The sequence below is a fragment of the Cynocephalus volans genome, chromosome 1 (genome assembly GCF_027409185.1).
Source record: "Cynocephalus volans isolate mCynVol1 chromosome 1, mCynVol1.pri, whole genome shotgun sequence".
Taxonomy (NCBI): domain Eukaryota; kingdom Metazoa; phylum Chordata; class Mammalia; order Dermoptera; family Cynocephalidae; genus Cynocephalus; species Cynocephalus volans.
Window position 1 is genome coordinate 179,787,827 of NC_084460.1, and position 21,399 is coordinate 179,809,225.

At 45.2% G+C, this 21,399-nt stretch overlaps 1 protein-coding gene across 4 annotated transcripts in view; it reads left to right on the forward strand.

Moving 5' to 3' along the window:
• The window catches only part of EVA1C (eva-1 homolog C), an 83,131-nt gene that overhangs the window by 13,065 nt on the left and 48,667 nt on the right, over window positions 1-21,399 (forward strand). For 3 of the 4 annotated variants that reach the window (XM_063107505.1, XM_063107492.1, XM_063107495.1), the window contains exon 2: window positions 19,981-20,177. The exons of the other annotated variant lie outside the window; for it this stretch is intronic. In XM_063107505.1, the coding sequence (XP_062963575.1) occupies window positions 20,106-20,177 (72 nt within the window). In that variant the 5' untranslated portion in view covers window positions 19,981-20,105. The remainder of the gene's footprint in view (window positions 1-19,980; window positions 20,178-21,399) is intronic. 4 annotated transcript variants of the gene reach the window in all.

Below are 21,399 nucleotides of genomic sequence, written 5' to 3' on the forward strand. Positions count from 1 at the left end.
TATATATATATATTTCAGAGCATCTTCTTGCATTTTTCAATATATGTGTGAAAATTCAGAGCAAGAGACATTATTGATCTTCCCAAATGCCTTGTTTATTCAGTATTTACTTCTGAGTACAGATGTTATAAAAAATTAAGTAGGAAAATCTTGTTTATGAAGATCCTCTTTTCTAGCTGTTTTCTTCCCTGGATGTTGAACAGCGAACAGTGATTTTTCTCATTACATAAATATGTTATGTAGAGTACAAATTTTCTCCTCCAGGTCTCTGTCTTCTCTTGTTAATAATGATTATGTACTATACATTTTTTAAAAAGAACCAAAGTATCATATTCAACCCCTGGGTCTCTCTGAACTGTGAATAGATGATAAGCTTCTGGGCTGGGAAATTTTCTCCCAGTGTTGCCAAGATCTGGTTCACATTATTGAGGCAACTTTCTACTCAAACCACTCATTAGGGTCCTGCGCCCAATGTCACCCATCCTCAGCAAAACAAACTCTATTTCCTTCTTCTCTGTTTCCAGAACGTTCCCCTAAAGCCCTGGAGAGTCAGTGCATGTAAAGGTTTTTTTTTCATAAGGGGAAATTTAGCATGGAGATCTCATATACTACATGGATGGTACCAAGCTGGGTTTAAGATAAAACCAGACTGTGGACAAGATCAGTGTCTGGAAACAGAACACATAAAACCCACCTGGCTGTCCACTGCCCTTGGTCTGTTATTGTAAGGAGGGCCTTGCCAAAGGGAATGTCTTAGGTCATTGCTCCTTTGTGTGTAGCTAAAACATGAGGCTTCACCCTGAGAAGGCAGTTAGACCTTCAAACCCAGACTATAGCCTTCTGTGGAACCTTGTGGAACCTTCTCGAATGTGACTCATTACTACTGAAGGGTGTTTGATGAAATTCTACTCTGCACCATATGTCTTCATTACCCAAATATTCTCTTTCTGTGGGAAGGTAAGTTATTAGGTAGAGCTTATGCAGTCTGATATGTTGATTGAGAGCTTTACTTTAAAGAATGTCAAATGTTTGTGATTCAGTCTCACAGACAGGTTAAAATCACAGTGTTAAATGTGAGGTTGTAAATTACTATCATTATCATTATTATTATTCAAGCAAGCTATGAGAAATGAACATTATCTGACAATATCCACACTTCATGGACTGTAGGGAAGAGTGAATTTACTGGAACTGCAGAAACCTGAATTCTCACTGCAGGGTAATTTGAATATAGTTGTGTGCCGCATAACGACACTTCAGTCAATGATGGGCCATGTGTACGATGGTCGTTCTATAAGATTGTAATGGCTGTATCATATAGACTAAGTGTGTAGTGGGCTGTACCATCTAGGTCTGCGTATGCACACTCTGTAATGTTTGCACAACAATGAAATTGCCTAACAACACACTTCTCAGAGCACATCCCTGATGTTAAGCAATGCATGACTTGTATTCTGATGGCTGGAGTTTCATCTGCAGCTAATTGAATCTAAATCTCTGGGCTGGGGCTGGGCCTTGATATTTTTTAAAAGCTCCTGAGATGTCTCTAATGTGCAGCCAAGGTTGAGACCTGTTGGAAAACATTGCACACTTTTAAATCCATCTATTTATTGAATGTTTAATGTTGATTATTATTTTTCCAGACACAGAAAAGTTGCAAGAATAGTACAAAGCCATCCTTTACATCCTTCGCCCAGGTTCCCCAGTGTTATCATTTTACCATATTTGCTTTATTCTTTTCTTTCTTAAGATGCAAACAACATATCCTTTACTCCTAAATATTTTTATGTATTCCTTAACAACAAGGGCATTCTCTTACATAACCAAGACAATGATCAAAATCAGGAGATTAACCTTGCTATGATACTGTTTTCTAATTTATAGACCATGTTCAGATTGTACCAGTTGTCCCTATGATGTCCTTTAGAGCAAAAGAAAATCCCAGATCACATGGTATTTTCAGCTGTCATGTCTCTTTAGACTTCTTTCAACCTGGAACAGTTAGTTCCTCAGTCTTCATTTTTCACGATATTGGTATTCTTGAAGAATACAAGATGGTTATTTTATAGAATGCCCCAGAGTTTGGGTTTGTCTGATGTCTCCTCATGGTTCTGTTCTGCACTTGGGGCAGGATGATCACAGCAGTGCTGGTGTGTTCTCAATGCAACGAGTCAGGAGGAGCACAGTGCTGGTTCTCGCCATGACCCTGAGTGAATGTTAATCGTTTAGTTAAAGTGGAGCACAGGCCTCTTTCAGGCTGCAGAGGCTGCTGTCATCAGGCATGCTCACTCAGATTAATCGATCGTCTTACTTGGCCATTTATCTGGCAATGCTATAAGGGTCAGGATAAGCAAGTCTTAAAGCAGAAGAGGAGAAAGAAGGAAAGCTTCCAGAATTGGAGCTTTGGCAAGGGGGCTGGTCTGGGGAAGGCACCACCACAGTTGCTCCTGGTGTTAGGATAAAGTGGCCGAAGAGCATTCAGTCTGGAAGGGGCTGCAGGTTAGGAAGAGAGGCATGGAAGACCGTCAGGCTTTGCTTACCTCTGGCATTGCTGGGACTGCACTGCTGCCTCCAAGTCCTTCATTGCTGAGCTTTAAAAATCCCCTTTTTTAATCCTTCCTCTAAAACAGAACAATTCTCTCTTTCTAAGCTCTGGCCCATCTTGCAGCTACATCTGTCTTTTCCTTTGGGATTGATGACTTCACATTAGCCCTAGGAATAATTTCTGTCCTGGTGATGCCTTGCTTAGCACTTCTGGTAACTCAACCTGTTTATGATCTATTGCTTATCTCCAGATCCGATGGGACTCTTTCCATTTATTCTTACCATACCCCCCAGATTAAACCTATTGTTCATTTTAATAAATGATCAAAACTTGGGTTTCCCTCTGTATGTGAAGGGAGCAGTGTGTCGGCTGAGGTCAGGAAGGGGCGGTGTTTATTTCTGTCTACCCAGCATCTCAGGCCTTCGTGGCCCCTGACCAGAAGTCGGGGAGGCCAGCAGATGAGCTTTTTCCCTTCTTTATTGCAGTCGACACTCCTGCCCGTGGTTGACTCTGACTCGTTATCAGAATGCATCATTCCCCTTTCTTTGTTTCCTCTTCTTACTTCATGTTTCCCTTGCCTGGGCTGCTGGGTGCTGCTGTGGAAACATCATGTTGTTGTGGAGATTGTGGCCACAGCAAATTCAGGCTCCCCAACCTCAGGCTGTCCCTTGCTGGTCTCTTCCTCATACCTTTGCAGAAAACCGCAACCAGTGGAGGTAATCATAATAAAGACGAGCATTTATACGGAGCTGACACAGGGCATAGCAGTCGTGATGGGTCGAATTGTGTCCCCCTGGAAAAAGATATGCGGGAGTCCTACCACCAGTACCTAAAAGTGTGACCTTATTTGGAGTCAGAATCTTTACAGAGGTGATAAGGTAAAATGAGGTCATTAGGGTGGGCCTAATCCACTGTGACTGGAGTCCTTGTAAAAAGGGGAAGTTTGGGACATAGAGAACACCATGTGAATATCGGACTTACGTGACCACAAGCCAAGGAACTACCAGAAGCTGGGAGGCCTGGAATATTCTTTTTTTAGCATCTTCAGAGGAGTGTGGCTCTGCCAAACACCTTCATCTCAGACTTCTGGCCTCCAGAAGTGTAAAACAATAAATTTCTGTTGTTCTAAACCACCCAGTTTGTGGTACCTTGTTACGGCAGCCCTAGGAATTTAATACAGCAGAGTTCTGAGCCCTTCTAGTATAATTGCTCATTTAATGTTCACCACATCCCCCCGAGATAAGTGCTGTTATTATCTTCATTTTATAGGTGCTCGTCTGCGGCACAGAGAAGTTGAGCAATTTGCTGAAGGTCACTAGAGCTAATAAAACCCCACTGTAGTCAACACCCTAATACCTGCCTCTGGCTGTCATCTTATTTCCCCCTTTCCTCCTGTCTCCCCTCCTCTCAGTCTCCTTTATGGGGCCTTCTTTGTTGTCCCATCTCTTAGGTGTCTGCCTTCCCGTGTCCCCTCCCACGCCCACAGTTCTTCACCCAGTAGCTACTCCCCCGGGCCTCAGCCACCACCGAGGTGCTGACTTGCTGGTCTCCCTCCTTCTAGGTGGCCTACCTCCCAGGCACCGCAGGCTCAGCCTGTCCAGAAGAGAATCACAAAGCTGCCCTTCAAGGGTGGATCTCCAAAGAGCCAATGGCACCACCATCTCTAAACCCAGCAGCCATTCCCAAGTTCTCCCTCTGCCTATGCCCCACGTCCCCACCACCTACTCGCACTGATTCTACTGCTAGATCGCCAGCTGTCTTTGCTGTCAGGACTAGCTGCAGAATTTGCAAAACCCAACGCAGAGTGAAAATGTGGGCCCCTTGTTCAAAAATCAGAGGAAACATGCTGTTCAAGGTACTAAAAATATAAAGCTTTTTCTTCTTTTTTGTTATTTCTCTGTCTCACCACTTATCATGATGTTTTTTATTTGTTATTTAAAGTCTTTCTAAGTAAAGAAAAGCTAACATCTTAAATCATTAACATAGATTTCACTGTTCATCTTTACATTGTGCAATACCAGTTTTAAATGCAAAAAGAAGTGCATTTAACTCAGATGTGAAATCATAGAAATGATGCAATTTATATCTTGCATGTGTATTTTTTTTCTCAGTAGAACAGTGAGAACTCTGCAGGACAGTAATTCAACTGTTTTTATTTCACTTTTCCATACCTGCTCATTCTCCCACCACACTCTACCTTGGCTTACGGATGTGTGAGGAAGGAAAAAGGACTCTGAGTTTCACCATTTTTCTCTCTACTTCTGGGTCATTGGTGTAAGTGGTTGGCTAATACAGGGACATGAGTAAGGAAGGATAGGAGAGTGTTCCTGGGTTGTTCCTGTTTCTCAGGATGGCATTGCCTTCTGTTTTCATTGGAAGCAGATTCTGATTCTAAGGGACGCTGTCAGCATGTCTTGCGTACTTAGCCGTAGACATATCACACTCTCTTGTGCTCGCTTTGAGACTTGCTGGACGTCTGTTCCCTGCAGACCCACTGAGAGTCTCTACTTAGGGTGATGCAAACTTGCCATGGGTGTGGGGTGACAAGGACGACTGTATCTCACATCGCAGATGTCTCAGCTGCCCACACGCATGCTCCATTGCCCCATAAGATTTCACTTACAAAACACAGGTCAAAGATACAATTACTAAGAATTTCAAGACTGACAGCAGAGCATTAAACCAAGCATGAGAACATTGGGCCCTGTGTGACTGTGCAGGCCATACATCCATGACCTCCACTCTGATTTTGGTCTTTTCCACCCCATTCCCCTGCTCTGCTGTCTCAGTTGGAGCCTTCCTCATTTCTCCTATGAGGACTGCATCTACCCTGATTTTTTCATGGATCTCTCCAGTCCACCTAGTACAGGCCACCCCAGGATTTCTGTGCATTGCAAACCTGAGCAGAACCACTCCGTACAGGCCAGCCTGCAGCAGCTCCCATCTACCTTCAGATTAGAGTTCAGACTCCTTGACAAGACACTGCTTTATTCTCCAGCCTTCACATCAATCTTCCACCCTGCAATCAACATTGAGAAGCTCTCTCTGAGCCATTCCACATCTTTCCCTGCTGCCTGAGGCTCATTTCCGCCTGGTTACTTCCTGTGCTTTCTTCAGGTGGCACCTAAACCTGGAAGCCCTCCTTGCCTCTTGGGTGGGTCAGGTGCATGCTGTTTTTGCCCCTTGCTACCCTTCCCCTCCAGTGCTTCCTCTGTCAAAGCATTCATCTCCTGAAGTACAATAAGCAATAGGCATGTCTTGTCCTTTAGCCAGGGCCACGTCCAAGTCTTCTGAGTGATGAATGAGATGACAAGTGAACATTTCTGCCCTCTAGTTTTGCCCCCTAGTCCATTTTTGCCCATTTGCGAATCACTAGTCTGGAGCCCTCGGGATGCCAGGAGCCAAGCTATTCAAGTGCTAGAAGTAACCCCTCAAAACCCCCAGTCTTTCCTGCTTCCTTTCCATGTCTATCAAGAAGGAGCAGCTGGTTCGTAAGGACCTGCTTTCCTTCCCACAGCATCGCTCGCCCACCCTGCCTGGCCTCTAAACTCAGACTTGACTTTTCTATAAATGCAGAATCTTCAATTCAGCTTTATTAATTCATGCATTGTCCCTATTTCTCTCTTCTCTGTCACCCCAATTCTCCTTTTCTTTCTGTTACATTTAAGATAACTCTGGGCATAACATTATTTATTTATTTTGGGGGGGGGCAGCTGGTTGGTATGGGGATCTGAACCCTGGACCGTGGTGTTATTACACCACACTCTAACCAAATGAGCAACCGGCCAGCCCAGTGAGCATAACATTATAACAAACTGTAAAGACAGGGATGGTGAGCAGTGTCTCCTTTATTTGGAAGTCCTGGACTCAGGGCCAAGAGAGGAGCCCCTGCAGCCTGGGAAGAGATCGGACCAGAGTCAGAGTTCACGAGGACTCATGCCTGATCAAGGCTTCTCTAACACGGATTTTCTGTTAGGCACATCACTGTTTTCTTTCACTTAGAAACATTAGACAACACTTCAGCACTACACTCGAGGGCCATTTTAAACAGCAAAATCACCAACAAAAAACACAAAAATGTGAAAAACATGGCATGAAATAGACCTTGCTGAGGACACTTGTTTATGGTATGAGCTGAAACAAGAGAGCAGTGCTGAAACAAGATCTCACCTGAGACCAGGCACATCAGATGACTCAGGTTTTTCACCACTGTGCCCGTGTCCAGGAAAGGCCTGCAAGTATTGATTCTGGTTACAAGTTAATGTTAGCGAGCAGGTGAATTTGCAAATACAGAATCTGTGAATAATGAGGATCGATTGTGTGCGGTTTACGGACGCTCTTCGACTTAACTATGGGGTTACGTCCCCATAAACCCATCTCAAATTGAACATATTGTAGGTCAAAAGTGCATTGAATACATCTAACCCAAAAAACATCATAGCTTAGCCTAGCCCACCTTAGACATGCTCAGAACACTTACGTAAGCCACAGTTGGGCAAAATCATCTAACACAAAACCTATTTTATAATAAATTGTTGAGCATCTCATGTAATTTATTGACTATCGAAAGTGAAAAACAGAGTAGTTGTGTGGGTACTTGAAGCACGGTTTCTACTGAATGCAAATTGCCTTTGCACCATCGTAAAGTCGAAAAGTAGTAAATGGAGCCACCATAAATCTGGGATCGTCTGTACACAGTGCACTGTGAATCAGATTCACACCATCCAGGGGATGGCCAGGAACCAAGAGCTAGTAAACAAGATTCCTGGATGGTGGTGAATAAAGTAGATGTTCTGGGGGGTTCAGAGATGAGGGACAGAGTCACTGAGCTGTCACCACTGGCGTGAATAAAATAAGGCGAGAGATTAGGAATATAAACATAAGATGAGGGCCGTCAGAAGGAACACTTGTCAGCAAAGGAAGGATGAGGAAGGTAAATGAAGAGCCCACAGGAGAATTAAGAAGGCGCGGGCCCCTGAGGCCATTCAGTGAGGCTGAGCCGGTTGGGGGGAGCATGCCAAGGAAACAGTTAAGGAGGAATATAAAGATTGGGGCCAGGCCAGCCTAATTACTATGTGGGTGCCTGTATTTCTTTATACTTGCCGACTATCAGTCCAGCCTCCCTGTTTCTGGGAAATACAAGAGAAGAAATGCTGTGACACGAAACCAAAGAAGGGGAATCTAAATGACCTGTCCAAAATCCACTAAGCCAGTGAGGAGGCTGTAATAGGTATAGCCGGTCACCCAGCCTGTTCTCTAAGCACAGCCTTTTGGGCATGCTGTTTACATCTGTTTCAAGTTTTAGAAACTTCCAGGCACTGGTTTTGTTAACTGCTTAGGAAACAAAGCATGTTCGGTCAAGAATACAGCAAACCTGTCCTGCTCCTAAATCTAATCGTTTTCCTTCAAAACAGCTTCTGGAGGTTTAGAGTACTACTCTCCAAACATCATCATCCCTGAAGTGGAAAAAAAAGTTTCACTATCCTGAGCAGTGAAATTACTATATAATTTTCCAATTAACTGAATAAAGTATAAAATACATGCCCTCAGGTCTTAAATTTCTACCTTGAACGTATCGTACCTACTTTAATCATCCTACACATCCAAAGAGTGGGCAGAAGAGAAATGAGCCATCCAGAGTTGAAAGGCTGCTTCTTACACAGCCTTTCAGCGGGTGGGTGGGGAGGCAGCACTTTGCTGCCCCCACATCTGTGTGTTGGGCTCTGTGGGTCCTTCTCGTTGGTCAGCAACCCTGAGTTTCTGAGAGCCTTTTGTTGTATGTGGGGAGAGAGCCACTAATTTGGCCAATTCCAAGCAGAAAAGATCAAGTATAGATTTCGTATCTGAGTTTTAAGTGCTGGTAAAAAGTTGCATTAAGTTATCAAATGCACTGCAATCCCAGCTTAGTCGCCAAGTGGCTCTGTAGTTTGGGGATTACTGTGCAACTCAAAGAAAAGAGAAAGTGCTCCGTTTAGATGCTTGGGGTACATGGGGATTGATCCAGTTACTTTAAACTAATCTAATCCAGATGGTGTTTGCGGAATAACTTTCGGGGGCTGGTACCTGTTCACCATACAAGGTGTTCCTTTTTATAGGATTTGAAACCTTTGGTTGAAAAGGCTCAAAGGAGCTTCTACCAGACCTGTTCAAAATAAAATAGTGACTGTGATCTAAAGATTGTAATTCAAGATCAACACAGCATATTTAGAGTAATTTTAAAAAATTGATTCATATCCTCTCTCTCTCTTTCTCTCTCTCTCTGTATATATATATAGCATATTACATAGAGAAATCTATAAGTACTGGGTGTTGTTGGGTGCTTATAAGGATTAGTCAGAATCTGCTTCTCACTCATTTGCCTGTGATCTGCTCTTGCTTTCTAGTCTTCCATGCTCTCTCATTCACTCATTCATTCAAAAACTATTTATTGCCTACCTGCTATATGACTGACCCTTTCTTGGTGCTGGGGATATAGCAATAAATAAAACAAAGTCTCTGCTTACATTCAAAAGGGAAGAAACAGACGATATGTCTCTATGTAGTAAAATACAGGAGAATCAGGGGTGTCGGGGTGGGAGATGTGCTGCATTACAGAGTGACCGGGAAAAGCTCATCTAATGAGGTTACATTTGCGCAAAGGGCCAAATGAAGGGAGGGGTTGAGGAAGAAAGCAGATATCTAGACAAAGAATGTTTCAGGCAAAGAGAATAGCCAAAGCAAAAGTCCTGAAGCCAGCATATGCTTGGCATTTTTGAGAAACAAGGAGGAGGCCACTGTGTCTGGAGCCAAGGTGCAGAATGGCAGTAGACGAGGTTGGATAATGTAGACAGGACCCCGATCACATAAGGATTTTGGATTTTTGTTTGAGTGGAATGGAAAGCCATGTGATGGATTGGCATGTGTAGACAAATGCTTAGGCAGGCACAAGGGTCTGAAATCCATACACGTAAATATTCATGTGGGCATCTACACAGAAAAATCCTCTTAAAATCTATATGTGTATATAAGGGAGAGTATGGGGCTTGATGAATCAGAGCATTGGTGTACAGAAAGAGAAAACAAAGAGATCCTGGGAGAAAAAGTAAGAAGATAAGAGGTAATTGGGTAAATGACTATCAGAAACTAATATTAAGGTCAAGAATTCAAAGTCCAGGGGTAGTAGAAAAAAGTCCCCTCTGTGTGCATAGAAAATGGCAACTGGGTGCAAACTCGTACTCCCAAAGATGTCAAAATGTTCATTTCTCAAAGTAGAAGAGTCACAGAGAGAGCAAGGGGTTGTTGTCACTTGTCAAATATTAGCAGCCAATTTCTGGGGTGATTTTTTCCATTATTGAGAAATTTGGAAATATTTTAATCATATACACTTTGAGATTCCTTTAAATGCTTTTGAAACAATGACAGGCATGGAAGGTTTATAAGTTTTATTTTGTTTTATGCCTTTGGAAATAGTATTATTATTTGGCTTTAAGAAAGCCAAGCAGTTTTATTGTCAAAGGGAATCGCTGAGTTTGTTGAGAAACATGCTCGGAAAATGGATTTCAGGAATTTGTAGATTCAAAAGCAGCATATCAGAAGCAAGTGAACTCATCCATGTGTGCACTTAGCTGGTCTGTTTCAGACAACATTGTGCTCATTTCTACACAAAATGCTTCTGTAAAGTCCTCAAACCTGGGGGCAAATGATTAATGGCATAATCCTCCTGAAATAGATGAGCCCCTCCTTTGGAGCAGTTTTACAGAATATGAGAGCAGACGTCATCTACCCTTTTTTGAGATGTCTTAGTCCTAAGCCAAACCAAAGCTAAGCTGGGAAGCAGTGGGTTTTGGGTGCTCCTTGACCTTTCTCTCTTTGAGCTCCCTTTTCCATGTAGATTGCACACGCAATCTCTTTACCTTCTAGTACACTCATGTTCTCCCCAGGTAATGAAATTGATGTGCCCAGCCATTGTATAAGGTGCTGTACTTATGCTGTTTCTTATCACCTGCACATCAGCTCTATAAAGTAGTCATAAATCTCCCATTTTGCAGAGGAAGAAATTGAGAGGTGAAGAGGTTATACTGAGCAGGCCCTAATAAGCAGGTGATCTGAGGGGTTCCAGAGCCTACATTTTCTCATCGTAGCCCACAGCCTCCATCCCCTGCTCTGACACACCTTATCCAGGGCCAGGACTCTCCAGAGCATCACACCAGCCTGCCTGCAGTCTCCATCCCTTCTCCCACACTCATCAACATATGGAAACTTGCCTTAAAAATCAGTGGCATTGTGAAGAGTGACTGGCAGGCTCATTAAAGAGACCGCTAATCCCTTTTATCTTCTTAGTAATTTAACTCACTTCTATTGTGGCTTTTGATTCCAAGGGCCTAATTCAAAGAAATGATCCCCCCAGGGAAGATGGAGGTTACATGGAATGGTGTCAAGAACACTGTCACAAACCAGTGAATGTTTTTGGTGGAAGTTTTTGATACTTCTCAAAGTCCTATCACCTTTCTACTTAACACAGCACCAGTTGACAGAATGCTGGGATATTAGTCAGGGCAGACTAGCTGCTGAAACAAAAAACTCCCAAATCCCTATGGCATAACAGAATAAAGGATTATTTCTTGCTCATGGCATGGTCCTGTGTGATTGGAAAAGGGGGTAGGCTCTGCTCCATGAAGTCCTTCAGGGACCCAGGTTCCTTCTGCCTTGTGCCTCCTCCGTCTTCTGGGCACTCAGAGTCTGTCCTTACCCCCTTCATTGTCCATATGTTACAGCAGACAGGGGAGGGAGAAGAAGTGGAGGGTCACATGGGGGTCTCAAGGGTCAGACCTGCGAGTAGCAAATGTCACTTCTGCCCTTTCTCCGTTAGCAGAACTTAAGGGGGGAGGGGCTGGAAAATATACTCCTCCCGTGTGCTGAGGAAGAAAACATATCATCTCTGCCCTATCTAGACTCAGTTTATCTTCTCTCCTCCTCTGGTTTGTTTTGGGACGAGGATCTGAGCTTATCACTAAAGAGCAGTACTACCTACCCCAGGTCATCACTACCACTTATGATTCCTCCTCAGATATCTAAAAACCAGGCAGATGGCTGTGGTCCTCTTCATAATTCACCTCCAGGTTCAACATTTTAGTGCTAAACCTGGGATTAGAGGAAGGTCTTGAACGCAGGACTCACTTCACTTTTTGATCTTCACGCTCCAGGGTGTGTGGTGCCCAGTCCTGGCCCTTCATTGGCCACAGCGCCCTTCCTGCCCCCTCAGGAACACTGACTCATGGCTCCCCTCCAGCTCCCCCCCCCCGCCCCGCGCTTTTGCCAATTCTCTAAACACACACAAACACAAAAGAAAAGAACACGCTTTTCTGGAAAAGGACTTTAAACATGTAGAGACACCTTTGAGTATTTGTGAATGAAAGGGTGTGGTCTCTTATCTAAAGCACTAACCAAGTTGAAGGTGCCACTTTATTAAACAAAAGTTGGGAGGGGGAGGCAAGGAGCAAAGAATTGAATTCCATTCTCTTCCCAGAAGTGAGCTTGTGAAATTGGCCCCCCGGTGAGTAGGGGACTTTGGAACACGGATGTTCGGTGGGGGTGCGAGGCAAGCAACTGGTGTACTTGTATCCTGCGCAAGCAACAGCAGCCATCCGAAACTTGGACTTCATTGGAGGGCCTCTGGCTTCAGAAAAGAGAGGGAACATTTACAGCCCATTTGGCCTCTTCTAAATGTTGGTAACTTTTTAGACCTTAATTATTAGAAAAAGAAAGAAAGAAGGAAGGAAGGAAAGAAAGAGGGAAAGAAGGTAAAGAAGGAAGGAAGGGAGGGAGGGATATTCCCCTTCCTGAATGTAAATCAATACAGCTGTTATGGAAAACAGTATGGAGGTTCCTCAAAAAACTAAAAATAGAACTATCTTATGACCCTGCAGTTTCACTACTGGGTGTATACCCAAAGGAAATGAAACCATCTAGCAAAGAGACACCTGCACTTCATTGTTCATTGCAACATTATTCACAAGAGCCAAGAGATGGAATCAACCAAATGCCCATCAATGGATGAATGGATTTTTTAAAAACCTATGGCATATATACAGAATGGAATACTATTCAACTATGTATATAAAAAAAATGTATTCCTGTCATTTGTAGCAGCAAAGATGGAACTGGACACTGTCATGTTAAGTGAAATAAGTTAGGCACAGAAACACAAATACAGCATGATTTCACTCATATGTGGAATCTTAAAAAAAAAGTGGTTCCCATAGAAGTAGAGAGTAGAATCGGGGTTACCAGAGGCCAGGAGGAGTAGGGGGTCTTGGGGGAGGGGAAGAGGTAGATTAACAGGTACAAAGTTACAGGTAGATAGGAGGAATAAGTTCTGGTGTTCTAGGCTGACTAGAGCTAATATTACTATATTGTATATTTCTGAATAGCTAGAAAAGAGGATTTGACTATAATCACCACAAAAATAAATGTTCAGGGAATGGATATGCTGTCTACCCTAAGTGAATCATTATGCAATATATGCATGTATTGAAACAACACACTGTACCCACAAATATGTACGATTAAAATTTTTTAAGAATTCCCTTTCCCTCCAAGCTCAGCAGTGACATTTCTGGACCTTGAGGACAGTCACTGGGCTGTGTTCTCTCTCTGAGTGTCCACCTGACACCATAGTGCTCAGAGCGGAGAGAGCTGACTGAGAGTGTAATTGACTAGAGGCAGGTTGTTCAGTGTAGAGCTAGGACTAGGGTCTGGAGCTCACAGACCCCACGAGCCCATTCACAAACCCTTCACACGCAGGTCTACAAGCTAGGTAACCAGCAAAAAGGTCCTTGGAGCCTTGGTTGAAGAAGTAATAGTCTTTATTCAGCACACACACACATCTAGGATCTAGGCAGCACAAAGAGAAACTCAGAAACCCAACTGCTACCAGCAAAGTCCAAAGAAAAACTGAGCAGCTGCCAGCAGAGTAGACATGCTCTATTTTAAGATGTGAGCTCTGCAAGCCAGCCTGATTCACAAACTGAAAAAAACACAATAGCAACAAAACTAAAAAGATACATTGGTGCACATGCACACTAACTCCACCCACACACAACTTATTTACAAGGAATGTGCTGCTCTACCCCCAACCAGACCTGAGCTGAGAGAGCCTGACTAAATTATCCTATTTTTCCCACATTCAGCATTCCAGCAATGGGAACTCCATGTTACTTCAAGATTTATGAGATAATAGCCATACCTTGGAGTTGTGCAGTAGTTTATGGTGGATAAAAGGTGGTTATGCCCATTATATCATTTGACCCTCACAGCAAAACATGAGGACACCAATTCCTAGAGGTGACTGTCACAGTCACACACCCTAATCCCTTGTCTTGGGCCTTTTAATCCTCTGCTTGCCCCTCCTCCTCCTTCTCCATCGCTGACTTGCTCTTAATGAGGATTCTGTAGCCGTATGGGACTCTGAAATGCCTTCTGCAGTCATCCAAGTTAGATGTAGCTCTTGTCACTGACCCTGTTTTATGCAGCACAAGTGAATATTCTCTTAAGAATGCTGTGCTTAACACTCACCCTCAGATGCCTCATGCAAAAAAAGTGGGGGGCTGGTCAGATATGTCTGGGAGATTCTACCTACTTTCTCCACTCCTATGGTGTCCCTGTGTGCATTGGCATGTCTGTGGCTCTGAGAAGTTCTGCAGGGATGAATTGTGTTGCCCGTGACATCCCGAGCTTATTTTGCCATAGAACCTCCTAGCTCCCAACCCCCCACACCCCCTTGCATAACACCTGTTACTCCCAAAGAACACTTTAGGACATACCCCATGAGTCTTTGAAAATTAGTCATTTACATCATTCTAGTCATTCTCTAGTCACTGGATTATTTGCATATATATGGGTTTTCATCACAGATGTAACAGGATGACGATCCCAATGATCCCAAGAACGACTTCCCAGCTTCCCCATGTCTTTTTGAAGTCAGTGGAGAGCTCCTGCCACTCTTAGGGGTTTATTTCCCATGAACTCTTCATCTACGTTTAAAAAGGGCAAATGTAAACTCTTATCTAAACTGCTCTAGGATTTGCCCAACCCATGCATTTTGGGATATTCCCTTGAGAATATCTGCTGATACACAGCGGGATATTCACCATGGAAGAGACTATCTTGTTTTTTTGTTTTTTTTTTTAAAGATGACCGGTAAGGGGATCTTAACCCTTGACTTGGTGTTGTCAGCACCACGCTCAACCAGTGAGCTAACCAGCCATCCCTATATAGGATCCGAACCCGGGGCCTTGGTGTTCTCAGCACCACACTCTCCTGAGTGAGCCACGGGCTGGCCCAAGGGAAGAGACTATCTTGGATTTAAATAAACATGAATTGTACCACAGCTCCTGAGCTCTGTGAAGCTGATGAAGAGGGTCTACACCCACCCATTTCCCCCTCCCCACTAGCTTAACAAGGATCAACAGTGTATCTCCAGGCTATACAGGACTCTAAGAACCAGTTTCTTAAGAGGGTGCACTTCTCTCTTCTTTCAGGACAGTACATACTTGCCCACAGACAGGGTTAGATTGTAAGAACTCTGGCTGAGACGACTAAAAAATGAAGCATTTTTGACTGATCCAACGTGATGAATTTGATACAGAGAGAACAGTTAGCAAAAAGCTGTATTGGCAGTTCTTTAAAAGAGATCTCTTTTGAACCAGCCAAGAAGCCAAGGTATGGGGAAGCTGAGTGGTGCACTGACTCTGCCCACGCAGGGGAGATAGTGTGCTTGCCCATCGGGGACATGAAGAGCACGCCGGAAGTGGCATTGGACTAGGAATGGTTCATCTGTCATCTGCCTTTAGTTCAAGGACAACCTTGGCAGCAGGACTTTGCTCCAGCCCGCTTCTTCCCTCCATCACCTGCAACTAACTGTTCTGCCCTGAAATCACCACTCAAACAGCTTTTGGAAGCAGCCTTTTGCTTCTCCAACTTGCTTATGTGATTGCTCTCGCTCCTGGCTTCAGCAGGACTTCCATTCCCTCGGGCCACTCCCCTCTCCTGGGCTCATTTCCTTCCCTGTATTTAGCTTGGAGCTCATGATCCATCATTTCATGCAATCTCTTGCCAATATCCACTTTCAAAAAACTTGTTGGATCACAACCCATAGTAAGAAATGTAATTTACCTATGACCCAGGGCTCATCTGCATATGTGTTTATATATATGCATATGTATATGCATAGGCCTCTCCCAACTTTAACCCAGTCATAATTATTTAAAAATCTGTCCTTGAACTATAGCCCTGTTTCTCTCATCTTCACCAGGTTGTTGCAGCAGTCATTGCATAGATTTACGTTAGCTGCTATAACAAATTGCACAAACTTAGTGGCTTACAGCAGCACAAATTTATTTTCTTACAGTTCTGTCAGTCAGAAGTCTAAAATGAAGGTGTCAGCAGGGCTGCATTTCTTCTGGAGGCTTCGGGGCAAAATATGTTTCCTTGCCTTTTCCAGTTTCCGAAGGCTGCCTACATTCTTGGGCTGGTGGCTGCATCACTCCAACTGCTGGTTCCACTGTCACGTCTCCTTTTTCTGACTTTGACCCTCTTTCCTCCCTCCTTTTAAGAACCCCTGTGATTATATGGGGCCTCCCAGATAATCCATAATAATCTCTCCATCTCAAGATCCATAACCTAATCACATCTGCAAAGTCCCTTTTATAATGTAAGGTAATGTGACCACATGTCCTGGGGATTAAGACCTGTGGACCTCTTTGGGAGTCATTATTCCACCTGCCATCTTTGATTTCCTCAACTTATACTCACTTTTCAACCTTTCCCAAACATGCTTCTGTCCCCACCCCCCACTATCCCAAAACCCTCATCATGGTCCTGGATGTCCTCCATGTTGCTGAAACCAATGGGTAGTTTTAGTTGTCCTTCTCCCTGACCTTGTGACACTGCAGAACACATAGAATGAGGTATGGGGAGGCACCTGAAGAGGCCCATAAGCATGCAGAGTGAAGGCTGGTCCTCATGAGCATTTCCTACGGTCACTCTGGAGTGTGTCATGTGAATGCAATCACCCGCAGAAGGTATGCCTCACTCCCCGTGCTCTATAAATCACCCAAGGCTCCATGGCATCTCGACTTCCTTGATTAATTTAAAAGTATTGGTCAGATAACTGCAAAAGGTTTTTAAACAACATTTTTATTTACCTATGTATGAAAACGTGCACAAATCCTAAGTGGATAGCTGGGTGAACTTTCACAAAGTAAAGTACGTGTCCACCATTCAGATCCAGCGACAGAGCTTGCCAGCTCACCTGAGCTCTCCTCTGTCCCCTCCCTGTCACTAACTCTTCTCCTCCCAAAGGTGATGATATCCTGGGGAGGCACAGCGGTTTTGTCCCCCCACCCTTTTAAATAGACCTTATATTTTAGATAAGTTATAGGCTCATAGCGAAACTGAGCAGAAAGTACAATTTCCATGAACCTCCCCTCCCCTCCCCCACCAACATGCATAGCTTCCCCTACTGTCAACATCACGCCAGAGGGATACATTTGTTATACTGGATGAACCACGGTGACTCACATTTATCACCCAAAATGCATAGTTTACATTAGAGTTCACTCTTGATATTATGGGTTTGGACAAATGTATAGTGATATGTCGACACTATACATTTTATACCTTTTATATTACAACATCATGCAGAGTAGTTCCACTGCCCTAAAAATCCTCTGTGCTCCACCTGTTCATCCTTCCTTCCCCCTAACTCCTGGCAACCAGTGCTCTTTTGGCTGTCTCCACAGCTCTGCTTCTTCCAGAATGTCATTGAGTGGGAATCATACGGTACGCAGCCTTTTCTGATCGCTTCTTTCACTTAGGAATATGCATTTGAAGTTCCTACATGTCCTTTTGTGGCTTGATAGCTCATTTCTTTTCAGTGCTGATTAATATGCCACTGTATGGATGTGGGCATAGGTTTTGGAAAAGGGAATGGACTGAGTCTAGAGCAAGTTTTACTGTTGGAGTATCTTCTCTGTATCTGCAGTGTTAGGATGGATATACCGGGAGGGAGGCTCCCCTCCCCCCTCAAAGAGCGAGGGGCCTGAAAAATCTTGCATTGGTGCATTGAGCGTCTGCTCCAGAATAGGAGTATGTATGGGGGGGGGTGTTGGGGGCTCAGGCTACTGCACTGCACACGCATGTTTCAATGTAAGTGGTCCCACGGAGATCAAGTTCTGTCTGGGGGGGACAGACTAGATGACAAGCAGAGTGAAGGAAGGTGATGGCCCCCACACAGCAGAAGTCCTTCCTCACTCATGTAACCGCCGGTGGAGCAGCAGCTTCTCTCCCTGAGTCCAAGCCCAGGGCCCCTTCTGTCTGTGGCTCTGAGACACCAGAGCTTCGTCATTTCCTTCATCAAACTAGAGTAGCACATGGTCTTTTGGACAGACCATGAACACAGCCAAAGTCACACTCTTTGAGAATTGATTTGAAGCTGCAGTCAGCTGGTCATCCAGCATGCTCCTGGGAATGATGGGATGACCGATGAGAAAGTTTTAATGAGGAGTGGGAAGAGAGCTCAGTATTGGGTACCAGCCTGGGTGCTTCACCCTGGTGCTGGCCTAGGGATGGCATCAGGGCGACCCTGGGCTCCATGGAGTAGGGGTGGCTCTTAACAGGGTGCTGAGATCCCATCGAGGAGGCCAGAATGTTCAGTACTCAGCGCTGTATCGGGCCGCCTGTGTGCAAGAAGTCACGGCCCTGGGGCCCCCATGGCTGAGGGGCCCCGGCCTGGCCTGCCCTGGTGCCCGGTGGGTGTGCTGTGGGCACAGATGCTGTCCCCTGACTCCCACTCCTGGGGCCTGACGTGCGTTCTGCTGCTTGCCTTAGTGAACTAACTCAGGACAGCTGACTTCCTGGCCATTCTTCTGATGATTTTCAGAGTGAGAAAAAAAGTGTTCCCACGGGAGAGCTAAGGTCTAGAACGTGCAGGGAGAGCCTTCCCATCTTTCCTCTTCAGAACCCTCTGGATTGGGGTGTGATGGCCCCAGGGCAGACGGTCTTGGTGCCTTTGACTGTGGGTTTCCAGGAAGCCGGGCAGCTGGATTGGGTGCCTTTTGCTGAGAATTATGTTTCTGAGAGGAATTTGACCCTGAACAGGAATAACTGTGCGGGGACTGGGGGTTCTGAAGCCGCCCTCCCACAGGCCACCTCTGCTCTCTCAGAGGCCGAGGGCTGCCAAGACCGCCTCCCACGCACCTCAGCGAAAAGTCCCTGGCTCTCCTCCCAGTCGCCAACTGTTGACCTCGTGAGGTGTGAGGAGGAAGGGAGTCTGTGTTGTGGGTGAACCTTCCTTCCTCCTCTCTGAGAAACGGTCCAGGCCCTGTGCCTGCCGGGCCACCCTCAGGGCTTCTCAGAGCCCCAGGCCCCGCATGGCTCCCCCGCTGCCTGGGAAGCAGTGAGGAGGCTGGGATCGGGGGTCTGGATTAGCTTGCTGTGGCTGCTGCAACAGATTTCCAAAACTCAGGTGGCTGACAACAACAGAAATGCATTCTCTCACAGTTCTGGAGGCAGAAGTCCAAAAGGTGTCAAGGGCTGTGGGGAAGGATCGCCTCCTGCAGCTTGGGTAGTGGCCGGCAGTCCTTGGCATGTTCCTTGGCTTGTAGATGCACCACTGCAGTCTTCATGCGGCTGTCTTTCTTCTGTCTTTCCTCTGTCTCTCTCGTCTTCTTGTAAGAACACCAGTTGTATGGCATCATGGGCCCACCTTACTCCAGTATGACCTCATCTTAACTAATTGTATCTGCCATAACCCTATCTCCAAATGAGGTTCTGAGGTTTCTGGTGACCATGAATGTGTGGGAGACACCATCTGCCCCACAACCAAGCCCCACCGTGCACCTTTCCCCTCCTTCCTTCCTTGCGGCCTCAGAGCAGGTGCTTACACAGTGCAGGTTGCCCTGCCCGACTCTCCTCTCTCCAGGGTGAGGCAGGCCCTGAGTGGCTTCCTGAAACAAAACAGCATCCCCTCACTCCAAGAAGGCATGGTCTCCCTAGTGGGACAGCAAATAGTGCAAGTCTCCCTCAGGGCAGGCATCTGCATGCCCAGGGGACACCCACTCAGAATTTTCTTCCAGTTCTATAGAGGGGCTTCAGGACTCCTTGGCCCCTGGCCAATCCCTCAGCACTTCCCGAAGCGGGAAGAGCCCTCTGAGCCTTACCATGGGCCATCCCAGACTATGGTTTCTGGCCCAGACATGAAAGCTGGCACCTGCTCCTGCAGCCCCACCTCCAGGCCTGGTGTGGTGACCTTTCCACCCGAGCTGCTGGGGAGGCTCCCCACCACATCTTCCCCAACTGAACAGCCCCTCCCTGGGGAAACGACGTCATTCTGCCCCAAAACCTACGAAGGAGTGTGGATTCCTGGGCCTCCTGTAACACGGCTGAATATTTTCCAGGTTACCTAACCAAACTCCTGCAAAACCACACTGCGTATGCTTGTGATGGGGACCATTTGAATCTACAGTGCCCTCGGCATTCTACGATAAGTGTCCAATCGGCATTTTATGGGCAAGATTACCAAATGTGTAGTTCCCGGCAGCCTGCCTCCCAGAGGGAAGACAGCTTAACCTGTGTGGCACCCACCAGCTTGCAGGTATTGCCTTTCGTAGATGTGTTAAGATGATAAAATGGGTTTGACTCTTCTCTCTCTGTACATATATTTGTGATTATATAGTTTACTCAAAGCTAACCTGATCCATGTCCCAATTTATACAAATCACCAGTTTTGCAGGTGAGCTATATTTGCCTCTCCAAAGGATTCCTTATGGTAAAACAAGTCTAAATAGAATTCCTACCTATCAGAGAGCTCCCTTAGTACACTTGCAACGTGGTTTATTCACAGGCATACTCCTTACTGCAGTAAAGCAAAGTACAACCATGCTAGGCTTCAATCTCTGGGCCCACATCTCCCATAAATACCCCAGTAGAAAAGGAAGGCTGTGGACTCTTTAGTGGAAAACACAAGTATCTCTGAGAGGCAGACATCAGGGGTCATGGCCAACTTCTTAGAGAATGTACTCAAGGAAGGGAAATATCAGTAACTGTCTTTTTTTGTGGTTTGCTTCTCCAGTTGTAGATAATCGTGTTACTCTCATTTGGAGCTTTCTTGGGCAACCTCTGCTGAATTTGCCCTTCTACTGAATAGTACCAGGAATTGGGGGTGGGGACCTTAAGACATTCTCTTGTTTTGGCTGGTATATTTAGGGAAAGACTTGGTATAGGAGGAGGTCTAGCTAATATTTCAATGATGGTTGCAGACTATTCATAGCTTTCAACTATCCAAGCAACTTCTACGCCACCGTCCCTGGCCCCTCAACATTTATAATTAGTTACCCAAGATTACCAAGTGACCTGGCCCTAGATTTTTCTTAATGCCTCCCAGGTTCCATATGAATATGTTGAAGGCAGGGTGTCTGGAGCAGATGGCAAGTTAGAAGTCAGTTTGGTTTTGTCAGCCATAGGAAATGTGGTTGAAGATAAATTTCAGAGGAAGACTGAGGAGAACTAGAACTAGCTTTAATGCTACGTCGCTCTCCCCAAGGCCCAAAGAGGAAAAGCAAAAATCATATGATGATGTAAGGATTTTTCCATCTCTCACACCATCTGTGGCTTCCATTCCAAGCATTGCAGTATCTGGGTAGTCATGTGATTGGTGAAAACACCAAGCGAGCAGCCAAAAAGACTGTGTTTGGATGAATCTCCTAGACATGGTTTCCATACCCTGAGGAGAGACATGTTTCTTCGGGAGGTGAGCAGTTACTTTCCTTGTGTGCCCCACCCTGGCAGTTCTTGCCCTCGGTGCCAGGAGCCATATC